General features: G+C 33.5%; 1 protein-coding gene across 9 annotated transcripts in view; it reads right to left on the bottom strand.

Moving 5' to 3' along the window:
* The window catches only part of PCDH7 (protocadherin 7), a 473,313-nt gene that overhangs the window by 242,564 nt on the left and 218,649 nt on the right, over nt 1-12,100 (bottom strand). For 3 of the 9 annotated variants that reach the window (XM_059887484.1, XM_005207824.5, XM_059887488.1), the window contains one exon: nt 4,938-5,154. The exons of 1 other annotated variant lie outside the window; for it this stretch is intronic. In XM_059887484.1, the coding sequence (XP_059743467.1) occupies nt 4,938-5,154 (217 nt within the window). The remainder of the gene's footprint in view (nt 1-4,937; nt 5,155-12,100) is intronic. 5 more of the 9 variants (XM_059887485.1, XM_005207825.5, NM_001192975.3 and 2 more) reach the window with 2 other exon arrangements.

Genomic DNA, 12,100 nt, shown 5'->3' with positions numbered 1-12,100 from the left:
GAGTAAATAGAACCCTCCAGAAGTGAAAGGTGTGTGGACTTGGGGATACTTGGGAGGTACAGAATTTTACTGATGGCTAGGAATGTAAAAAATACAGTCAGACACTGGTAACTAGACAGAGTGAAATGCTAAACCAAGAAAATGAATCCTTTTCAAGGTATATTAGTCTCTTCCCCCGCCCTCCCCACACACACAAAAGTTGCAGGGCATTTGTTTTGTGGTATTATGAATATGTTATTAACAAGAATGTGAACTTCTTTGGGAGACTGGAAGAGACAACGTCAATTCAATCTAAATGAAAACAGCAAAAATCAACAATTTCTAGAGGACAGTATCTTACAGATGAGTGCTGAAAATTGGGTAGGTAAAAGAAAAGTAGAAAGTAAAGGGTCCTTTATCTTACACAAGGGTATGAGTTTAGTGTCTATTCTCGTTGCCCTTGGTCATAAAAAAAAACGGTGCTTCATTCCCAAATGACATTTCAAATATACTGTTATTTAGTTCTGAAATCAATGTGAAAAGTCCATGGCAGATACAGAAAGGGTTCACAGTCAAATGCACCATGCTTCAACCCTCAAGAACAATGTGCTCTAAACACTAAAGCATGTGGAGTGAGGAGAATGAATAAAACAATTATGCCTAGCTTATACATAGATTATAAAAATTATGGAAGTGGGAAATTTAAAAAATTAATATATTAAAAACCAAAATTATCTTTAAATATTTGAGAAAATCAAGAGGCATAAAATTAATTAGGCAGTTAGAATGGGCAAATTTCTGACCATTTAACTTTTAAAAATCTGCCTTATGGATCAACAGCTATTTTCTTACTTTGATTTATTTCTATGTTATACTATCTCAAAGTTTAACTAGAGGAAAACACATACTGTTTTGTACCTTTTGTTCACTCTTACTCTGACCGAAGTTTACACCGTCAGGTAAGAAAGTAAATGTGTTTATTCTATTATGAGATCACTTAGTCATAATTAATGGCTTTGAAGGCACTGTATCCAGAGCCAGATCAGACCTATAAATGCCTCTTGGACAGTGCAATTTGGGGAGACTCCAAAACTGTCTCCCATATTGACATACTGTTGGACCAACTTTTTCATCTACGTAGCCAGAAATCATGCATTTGACCCTTTTCATTTATTTGATTTATGTAATACATTCATTATCTACTACTACAATGCACATATGTTATATGGGTTGTGAGGAAGGCCCTAGAATTACTTCTGATTGGCCCATATTACAGTACATATTATCAAATTCACTCACCATCCCACTAAGAGATCCAAAGTTCTCTTTCTGTTCAGAAGAATAAAATACATAAGAAAAATTGGATGTAAGAAAATAACTGCAGTTTATTGGATCTGTGTATGGTTTTACAGTTAATTTACCTATTTGCTGTATAGATGATAGAAACAGACCCTAAAGAAGTAAATGACCTACCCAATCCTAAACGGAAGTTATGATTAGAGGTTAAGTTGGGTATTTTCCATATTTGAGTTGTTAAACTCATCATGTGATAATGAGATACATAGTTAAAACAAACTAGCCTTGAAAATATGATTCAGGAGGGCTTTTGAAAGAATAAGTTGGGCAGGGTAGGCTTAAACTCATAAGCCCCATTCTAAGAGAAAGTCTGAAGACTACTACTAATAAGGAGAAGAGCAAACCTTTGTATAATCAATGGTTGCCTTGAATGTGATCGTGCTTTTAGGCCTAATATCTGGTTTTCACTTGACTTATTAAATTATTTTATCAATAAAGTTCTTTATCGCTACTTAACTTCCCACCATGGATTCCATATTTTAAAATATGTAATTCCACTAAGCATATTATAATGAAATAGCAACCAATTTCTCCAATCTTATCAAAGGATCAGCATGAAATAATCCTAATAATATTAAGTTAAAGAAAAATATGTTAGTGGTATTTTTCATTAATGAATGCATAATTCATGATGGTTTTCTTAAAAATATTTTTATGTATAACTTTCAATATTCCTTTCCAGAAACTCATGAGATACAAGTACCCCAGGTTTGAAATCATGAAAATGGTGGGTTTCATTTTAATGAATAAATTCTGGTTTCAAAAAATTATGTTTATTTTTACACTGTATTATTTTACCTAAGCTAATAAGAAAATAAAGCTTCATCATCATTTGGCACTAATGTGGTTTGGAATATAGTGTAAAGCTTGTTAAAAAGAGAACTAACCCATAAGCCCTTAATAAAATTTTGTTATGCTAAAGTATAGAAGGCAGAGATAAAAGCTTTTGTAAAACATGAGTGCATTTCACTATCCATGTACTGAAATTTTCCTGTATTTTGGTTATTTCCTTACTACAGCATCTATGACTATTTTTATCATTAGCTGTACCAACTTATACCCAGTTTCCATCATCACACTGGAATATTATAAAGTTATTGCACTGGAAATTATCTCCTAAACTTTACAATGAAAGTTAATCCAAGGAATTAGTTATAATAGCATTGTTTCTAATAGGTTAAAATTCTTATAGGTTAAAATTAAAAATTCAAAACGTTTGAGGTAATAATAGTTAGGAACTAGGACAGCTTCCAAAATGGTATTTTCATGTAAAATCCAATACAAATCCTGATTAAAACCTAACCAAGCAAAACACTGCAGATTACCTGGATTCCAATTAAATGTGACAAATGAATATTTGACAGGTTTCAATTCCAATTCTATTTATGTCAGGATGATCCATTAATATTGAAGATGAAACTACCAGAACTCAAGCAATACAACTACACTTTATGACTAGATAATAGTCTGAAAACGAACACAACGGAACTCTTAAATGTCAACTGCTACATTTGGATCACCCAACGTGAATCACATCTCTTCTGTCATTACCTATAGATCAGGGCTAACATGAATCACACTGAGCAGATGACAAATGGTTATATAAACTCCAAATTTCAAGTGTCAGTCACATAAAATCAGGAAAAATCAGTTACATGATTATGTTCCTTGGCTGTTGACAAGACTGAAAACATAGTTATAAATAATAACTAAAAGTCTTTGAGAAATGTTTCTCAGTCAACTTGCTAGCCTTTAACAAGCTCATCTTTTAAGTTTTCCAAGATACGTATGTTTCCTAAAAAGTAACCACTGTGTATTTGTCATATATAATATGTTTATTATTCATTATTTCTTTCTTATTTTAGTGGCACTGAATTCCTTAAACTCAGAAAAGATAAAATGACATTAAAATATGACTGTAATGCCAATGATAATTGATACCCCCAAAATAAAGACTTAATTATACTGTACGTTGTGAGAAAAGTACTTTTAAAAATACATATAAAATTATACGATATCATCAAAAGGTAATAAAGATATAGTAAAGCCCTTAAAGTAAATGAATCCTGCCTTCATAGAGAGTGTGTATGTGTAGGTGTGTGTATATATAAAACATTTTGTGGCATTTTTACTTTAATTTTTACTTTTGTACAAAGATTTGAAACATATTTGCCTTAAATATACATTCATCAGCATTGCAGTTCATATATATCAAAGTTGTATTTAAAATTGCATTTAAAAAAATCTAAAAAAAAAGGTGAATTCTTAAAAACCATATCAAACTCCCATCCACATAAGCACACACTGCCATACACACAGATAAGCATGCCTTTATAGCCATAAGGCAAAATGCCATTTAATATCTGGATAATTAATCAAGAAGGATTTCAATCAGCAGACCCTGAATCATATCTACTTAGCCAGATAACAGTGTGGAAAAATAACTATTTTACATGACTTAGTTTAGCAATAATTTGATTTGGAGTTATGTATGATACATTACTCTCTAATGCTAGATTTTAATATTCATACGTAAGCTTCCAGAAGAAAAGACTTTTTCCCGCAGTAATAGGTTCTATTTACATATTGTCACTCAAGAAACTGGTATATAACAAAAAGTTAAAATTTCTTATTTCACTTGGGGGATGGAATGGTGAAAGACATAAATTTACTTCAAGGTTTCACTAGAGATAAAAATGTGTGTGATTCCTCTTCCTCTCTCTGCATATAACCAAATTTCTTCTTATATATGAAATAGTAAAGTTAGCAAGAACGTCACCACTCCATTATTTGACATAAATCTATTCTTCAGGCATTTACTTACAACCTTTGGGAACAGAAACAAATGTGAAAAGTGTCATAAGCACTACTTGCAATCTAACACTGTAGCTTAAAGGTAAGTGTACACAGGCTGATTGTGGTAATTAGGAGAATCATCTCACAACAGAATAAGAATATAGGGTGCTATAATCTTCCTTCCTCCCTTTCCCTTGCAAAAAAAAGAAGAAAAAAAAAAAGAGAGAGAGAGAAACCTTATAATTAAATGAGAGGGGAGTTCTAATAGCATTTACAGTCTATTTTGGAGAATAGTATGATACTGTTCTCCTCCTTTGACTCCATTTCTGTTATCACTTGAAAAGGAGAGGTCTGAAAATGCTTTTCTAAATACCTAGGAGACGAAAGAACAGAGCCAGGTGTGTCTATTGTCATTTCCTTTTACCAAGACTGGACACTTACAATTGAAGAAATAGTTGCATGACGAAAATGAATAGAAGAAAACAGTGACACAAGACCTTTCTCAGTGGCTATAGTTTAGGTATTACACTAGTTTAGTTTTTCCCATAACAGGTACTACTCTGATTTATTTGTAAAGGTGTTTATTTCTGACAGGCTGGTTTAAAATGATGGAGCAAGGTCAGTGAATTTAATCTAGAGAATTATGTTCCTTTATTTGGCATTTCTATACTTTAGCAAATATTGATTATTTCAAAGAAAACAGGTTTGGTGTCGGCTATTTTATTTTGATTTTAGACTGACCTTCAAGAGCCTACTTATTACGGCTCCCTAGCGTGAGTGTGTGTGGGTGTTGTGTTGGCCCCTACCATTTTCCATATGCTCTGCCTCACCAACACTGCCATCCGGCGTGGTCCTTTCATAGTTGTCCTCTGGGAGTGGAAGGGCACCCAGTCTTGGCCCTGATGAACTCTTACTGCTTGGTGTTTCTGACTCCTCCAGCCCGCTGTCATAGCAACTCTGCAGTGACCCCTGATGTGGGTCCTGAGGCTGACTCACAACAGAAAACGTCACTCTACGAAATGGCTGTAAGAGAAAAGATTCTGAATGTCACTAAGGTATAAGATTGTAAATGATCTTATTTAAAAAATACATAAATTACATACATTAAGGTTGACGGACAACTAATTCAATACAGAATAAGTTAATATGATAATGCTGAAATTTATTTGCTTAACTCTGTTTTCTGAGGCAATACATAGAGCTTAGATTTTATTATGGAAAAACTGAATATTCCTTTCTGTAACAGAGATAAGAAAACAGCAATGTTACTGAAACACACATTTAAATTTGATATGGTACTTCCACACAGTCATCACTTTTCTATTCTGAAGTCTTCACTTCAAATATGTTTTTCACAAACAGACTCCTTATAAAAACAAAGGTCAGTGATTTTGGAAAGCAATAACTATAGAACTAATCCATCGTAAGAAGACTATTTTTAAATACTTTGTCCTTAGAGCAGATGGTTTAAAATCAAGTGTTCTGGGAATTGACTTCAACTATTAAAGGTACAGCTGATAAATAAGAATTCGGATGAAGTACTAACATATTGGAATACATTTCTTACTTCATTCATATTAAAAATATTACCTACTGACCCTAAAAGTGTAAGGGTAGTATTGAAATAACAGACAAGACTTTCATTAACCAGAGAATTTAAAATAAACTAAAAAAGTTGAATTCTATGTATTTTTACTACAACTAATTCACAATTTGCTCAAAAAAGTAACATCATATACCATTTTTAAGTAGTATTTAAAGTACTGAAAATATTACCCATTGGACATCACAATATAATATGTTACTAATGTTGGCTGAATAGAATACTTACTATATATGGATTTTAAAGGTTATCATAACTACATAATAAAACAGAAACATTTTAGGCTCATTAAGGGAACAAATTAATGCCATACATTGTCAGGGATATATGTACACATAATATTTTGGGGTAGAACCAATATAAAAGGTTCTATAATATCTCTCGTATTATTCTCGGCAAATTGTATTCATTACCTTCTTATATGACTTGAAAGTGGTATAAATGTACAGATTTTTGAACCTATACCTCAGACTGGTTTTTTCTAATATAAAGATAAAACTAATATTGCCAGAATAATGAGAAAGATAACAAACCTTTTCTGCACTTTTACTAGTGGTACAAATCACCCAACACAATTAGAACCAGTAGAATTTTTAAAACGTTAAGTCTAATCTACATACCATAGACTATTAATGGGAAAGCTAAGAAGATCTGTGACAGTTCCCCCAAAATTTATAAAATGGTCTTACTAGAGACAAACACATGCTTCCAAAAAACTTCCCTTTATTTTGTCTCAGATAGAAGACTGGCCAGGAATATTGTCTATTGTTCATATTTCTAACCAAGTACCTCTCCTTCAATGTACTTATTAGGGTGTATAGTCTATATAAAATCTACTTTTCCATTTAATTCAAAATCAAACTTTAAGAAATTCTGAATTCTGTTGGAAACATTTAAAGCATGTTCTGTTCTTTATAATGTTTCCCTGAATTGGAACTGCAGTATTTTAAAACAATTACAAAATATTACTAGGATAAACATCATACACACCATGGGCCCAAATTTTCTAGCAACAAAATCTCTAGAAACATTTTCCTTTTTTCACTATAATCTCACATTGCTTTAGAATAGTATAATTGTGATAGTTTGCCTTATTTCTTAATAAATATGAAATCAATTTGTATTTACCATGCTTTATCTTATGTGTGCATATTTTTCTTTCTTTTTTTCCCATTTATACTCCCAATTGACTGCAAACCGTCTGTGAATTATGTTCAGTATCACCCCAGAAATGGAACTAATGACAGTCCCCTAAAACCAAATTGCTTTGCACATAGAAGCCACTTAGCAAATAATACTGAACAATAAAATTTTAATGACAATGCTGAATTTAGGAAATAATGCTGTGGGTCATGAAAACATATTATCAGTTCAAGACATAGCAATGGATTAAGAAAATCACATTAAAAATAAAAGAGGGTCAAAGGCTTTTTAATTCTATTTTAATGATTCTCAAATCTTTTAGAATCAGTCCACTCATGCAAGGAGAAAGTTCAAAATGAACACAGAAATAGGTAAATTATGCTAATGGATTGACAAAGAGAAATAAGAAATTATGAGAGAAAACATTTAATTTTGATATAAAAAAGAAAGTGATGTTTGAATGAAGGTGTTAATCTCATAATCCGTGCTTAAATGCTGGTTCTACTAAAAGTAATACTAGAATATCACAGACAGGAGATAGACTATGTTTATAAAACACTTTTTTCTATCATGCATTATATAATAATTGCTATGAATCTGTGCATTTTACTTTCTAGATTCTGTACTCTATTTTAATTGTGAATATTTTAATCCCCATGAATTACTGTAGGTTACATATTAAGTTTAATGATAGAATGAAAATGTTGTAATTTTAAAATACTAAGATGAATATATATACTAGAAAATGCTCAGATCCATCAATACTTCCTTTTTGCATAAAAAAGCTTTTTCATTTAAAATCATATCTAAATGAATGAAAAAATGACATAATAAAATCTGAAATAAAAAATATTACCCAATGGATCGTAAAATGCCCTATCATTTTTATCTGCATTTAAAAAAATTCCAATAGAATTCTACATACAATATAAACACTACATTACTATCTCTTAAATTCTACTTTGATAATTTTAAATAAATAAAAATCTGTGGCAAACTGTTTAAGTTGGTAATGTGAACCAAATTAGTACAGATACCTGAATTCTGAAAGAGAACCCATTAATGCAAGAACTAAGTTTTAATTCCAGCAATAAATCAGACATGTATTACAGGTTTAGATAACAGAGTAGACAGATAGGCAGACAGTTAGGGAGACAGACAAGTATTTACACACCATCCTTCACCACGGGTTGGGTCTATTGAGAAGATAGGCTTTATGGCAGAAGTTATGACACAGAATACATATTATTTACATACCAGAGATATATTGACTAAACCAGAAGTGTAAGCATTGTGTTAACTGTGACAGAGATAATGAATTTGGTAATGACTAATACTCTGAAGTACAGTGGCTTAAGTAGTGACTCCTAAAACTTAGATGTGTCTTGGAAACATCCAGAATACTTGTGAGAAAACATAGTGCCAATATCTGGCCTCAACTTAAACCCAATGAATCAACATTCAGGGTGGAAGTGGGTACCAGGAACTTCTAATATTTCTCAGGGTGATGAGAGGCACAGAGAGGAAGGGGAAATCCTACAATTGAATATTTAGTCAGAAAGTCAAACTGCTTCAGGAAGCCAGATGGTCCTTTAAGTATTCATAGAATTTCCCTGTAAAGTCACAGAAGCATGGTTTCATCTTGAGATGCAAAAGTATGGTATGAAGATATCTAGTGACCTGAGGTGTTTGAGCTTTCGACTTTTCTGTCTAGGGTGACAAATGACATGTCTTGCAAAGGCAAACTCACTTTCTATGCAAAACAGGAAAAAGCAGAAGAGCTTGAGGAAGCCTGTCAGTTTCCCAGCTTTTTGAAACAATGAAGATGTGCTTGAAAACTAAGTAAGTAATGCAAGAAAGAAGTCTCCAAGAGACTTCCCTGGCAGTCCAGGGGTTAAGACTTTGCCTTCCAACTCAGGGGCTGCGGGTTTGATCCCTGGTCCCAGTGCTAAGATCCCACATGCCTCCTGGCCAAAAAAACAGAACATAAAACAAAAGCAACATTGTAACAAATTCAATAAAGACTTTAAAAATGGTCCACATTAAAAAAAAAAAAATGGTCCACATAAAAAAAAAAAAATCTTAAAAGATGAAGTTTCCAAGAAAGTTTTTACAAAAATTGTGAGTGGTATGTGTGTGAGAATTATAAACAAGAGGGGGTGGAAATCAAAGATTTTTATTAGGCAAATAAATGACCTAATTAAAGGGGTGAGATTAAAGACATGGTCTGACCATTCCCTACAAAAGAATAGGAGGAAGAAATGTTGAAGGCAGAGGATTATGCTAAAAAAGAGAGGGGATTGTCTTTTTGTCTTGGTTATGGTTTCTTTTGCTGTGCGAAAGCTTTTAAGTTTAATTAGGTCCCTCTGTGGTGACCTAATTGGAAAGGAAGTCCAAAATAAAGGGGGTATGTGTATATGTATAGCTGATTCACTTTGATGTACAGCAGAAACTAACAAAACATTGTAAAGCAACTATACTCCAATAAAAATTTTTTAAAAGAAGGAAAGAAAGAATGGGGAAACAGCAATAAGAATGCTCAGCAAGGCCATTACAGAGCAAACTGTGTGGCTGACTGGCTGTCATTATACCTACATTTGTGATGTCCCATTGTATCTCAGGGTTTCAAGGATGTTCCAACAATAATTCTATATATTTAAGAAACTCAAAATCTTATAGATATATAAAAACAGCTAAAAATATAACATTATTAAATTTCCAACAATGTAAAGGCATCCTCCCCCAAAAAAAAAATTCCATGAAACTTGCTTATGAATTCAGGCAGGCATTGCAAAGAAGGGGTTTCTTGGATTGAGATCTCTAAAATAATTTTGATAGATAATATATATTTGAGGGCTGATTACAGACTTCATATTTGAAAACAGGGGCAAAGAATAAAATATAGGACTAATAAGAACACCAAGTCACTTTTAAGACTCAGAAAACAAGGAAGCTGGTAATTTCTGGAAAGTAAATAAAATCTTATGTTATCAAAGGCATCAGAGATAGTGAGAAGAATATTGATTACTGTAAGTCCATTGGATTCATCCATTAGGAGGTCATTTTTGTTATAAAACCTCTAAACTCTGGGGAACAGTTCTAGGAGATTAAGTCAGAGGAAGTAAAAGACCTCTTGTAAACATAAGGAGACGTGGAGAAAGTGGGTGTAGGCTTCTAATTTTTAAAATGGTATGGTATAAGAGAGATGTCGGGTGGCAGTTAAAAGGAATAAGATGTATGTAAAACCTTTATCTGTGTTTTTGTCTTTCTTATTATTGAAAAAAAAAAAAATGCTTCAGGGAAAGTAGTTGAAGATGCCAGCAAAAATGGCAAGCAAAAAATATGCCTAATAATATAAAGTTTCCCAAAACGAAATAAATCCGAGACTAGAAGTAAACTAACAAGAATTAATAGAGAAATAAAATTAAAATCACAAAGGCAAGGCAAACAGTAAAACTTGTTGGGGAATTACATGCAGGGTCCATTGGTCCATGTGTGTATGTTTAATGAGAAATATATATATGCTGCTGCTGCTAAGTCGCTTCAGTCGTGTCCAACTCTGTGCGACCCCATAGATGGCAGCCCACCAGGCTCTGCCGTCCCTGGGATTCTCCAGGCAAGAACACTGGAGTGGGTTGCCATTTCCTTCTCCATTGCGTGAAAGTGAAAGTGAAGTTGCTCAGTCACGACCGACTCGTAGCGACCCCATGGAATGCAGCCCACCAGGCTCCTCCAAACATGGGATTTTCTAGGCAAGAGTACTGGAGTGGCTTGCCATTGCCTTCTCCTATAAACATATATATATATATATATATATATATATATATATATATATTAGAAACTACAGAAAAATTAAAAAAAGATTCTATTCCAAGCAACCTTATGGATTCCCTATTGACCTCAGAAAAGTTAGCTGACCTCTGGCTCTTGTGCCTTAGGCTCAGGGTCTGTAAAATGCAGAAAATAATACCTATCCCTTACTAACTTAAATTCTCTGAGAAATAATGAGATAGCTTCTACAAAGAGCCTTAAGCTCCCTCAAAGACATATACTATAAAAGGTATTATACCTCAGGCCACAGCTATATAATGAGAACTATCTCCCGTTATGTTTTAAGTTTGTTTTTTGCAAGAAAATAAAGGTCTAGTCCAATAATTTACAAAGTTTCTAAATATAATTTTAAAAATCCATGTGAAATCTCAAACCTAAGTCTCCTATTCATGCACTGATTTTTGTTTTTCTAAAGGCAGGTTATTTGTGAAACAAATAGGTACACAAATAACACCCACATTTTTCAAAAAATATTTGCATCCAATCATTTACTGAGCATGAACATCTATAAGTTTAATTATTTAAGAGTGACATTCACGAATTAATTTTTGTTTCCATTATGACACACTGGAAACTTTCACTTGACAACACATATATATTCAAAGGTAACTCTGGGGCTTCCCTGATGGCTTTGTAGTAAAGAATCTGCCTGCCAATGCAGAAACATGGGTTCGTCCCCCGATGCAGGAAGATGCCACATGCTGCAAAGCAGCTAAGCCTGGGCATCACAGCTATAGAGCCACACTCTAGAGGACCGAGCCACAACTCCTGAAGCCTGCATGCCCCAGGACCCATGCTCTGCAACAAGAGAAGCCACCCCAGTGAGAAGCCCACCCATGGCCACTAGAGAGTAGTACCTGCTTGTCACAACTAAAGAAAAAGCTTGCGCTGCAGTAAAGACCAAGCCCAGCCAAAAATAAATAAATAAACAATGTTTTTTAAAAGTTACTTTGAATAATATCCAATCCCTGGGGCAGGGGATGTATTTTGATACTCATGCCAGGCCCCAGCTGATGGAAATGGATTATAATTGACTTTGCTTTAAACTACTATAGACTTGGAATCAGTCTAATTTTCATATTATCCTTATCCATTCTTTATATAATTTTATTCACTTGCTATTTCAAAATCTAGAGGTCACATGGGAAGTGGACATGAATGGAGAGGTCCTCTCTCTTCTATCCTTGATCTCATGCTGTGGAGTACCTAAGTATGGCTGTCTCTTCTTACCCTCCTCTCCTGAGCGGGAATTCTGATACACCCAAGATGAGGAACATGTGATTGCCAAGATCATTTCCACAAATAAAATTAACATAGCTGAAGCTCCAATACATTGGTCATCTGATGTGAAGAGCCAACTCACTAGAAAAGACCCTGATGCTAGGAAAGATA

The sequence above is a fragment of the Bos taurus genome, chromosome 6 (assembly GCF_002263795.3).
Source record: "Bos taurus isolate L1 Dominette 01449 registration number 42190680 breed Hereford chromosome 6, ARS-UCD2.0, whole genome shotgun sequence".
NCBI classification, from domain to species: domain Eukaryota; kingdom Metazoa; phylum Chordata; class Mammalia; order Artiodactyla; family Bovidae; genus Bos; species Bos taurus.
The sequence above is the reverse complement of the archived record's forward strand: the minus strand, read 5'-3'. Positions and strand labels throughout refer to the sequence as shown.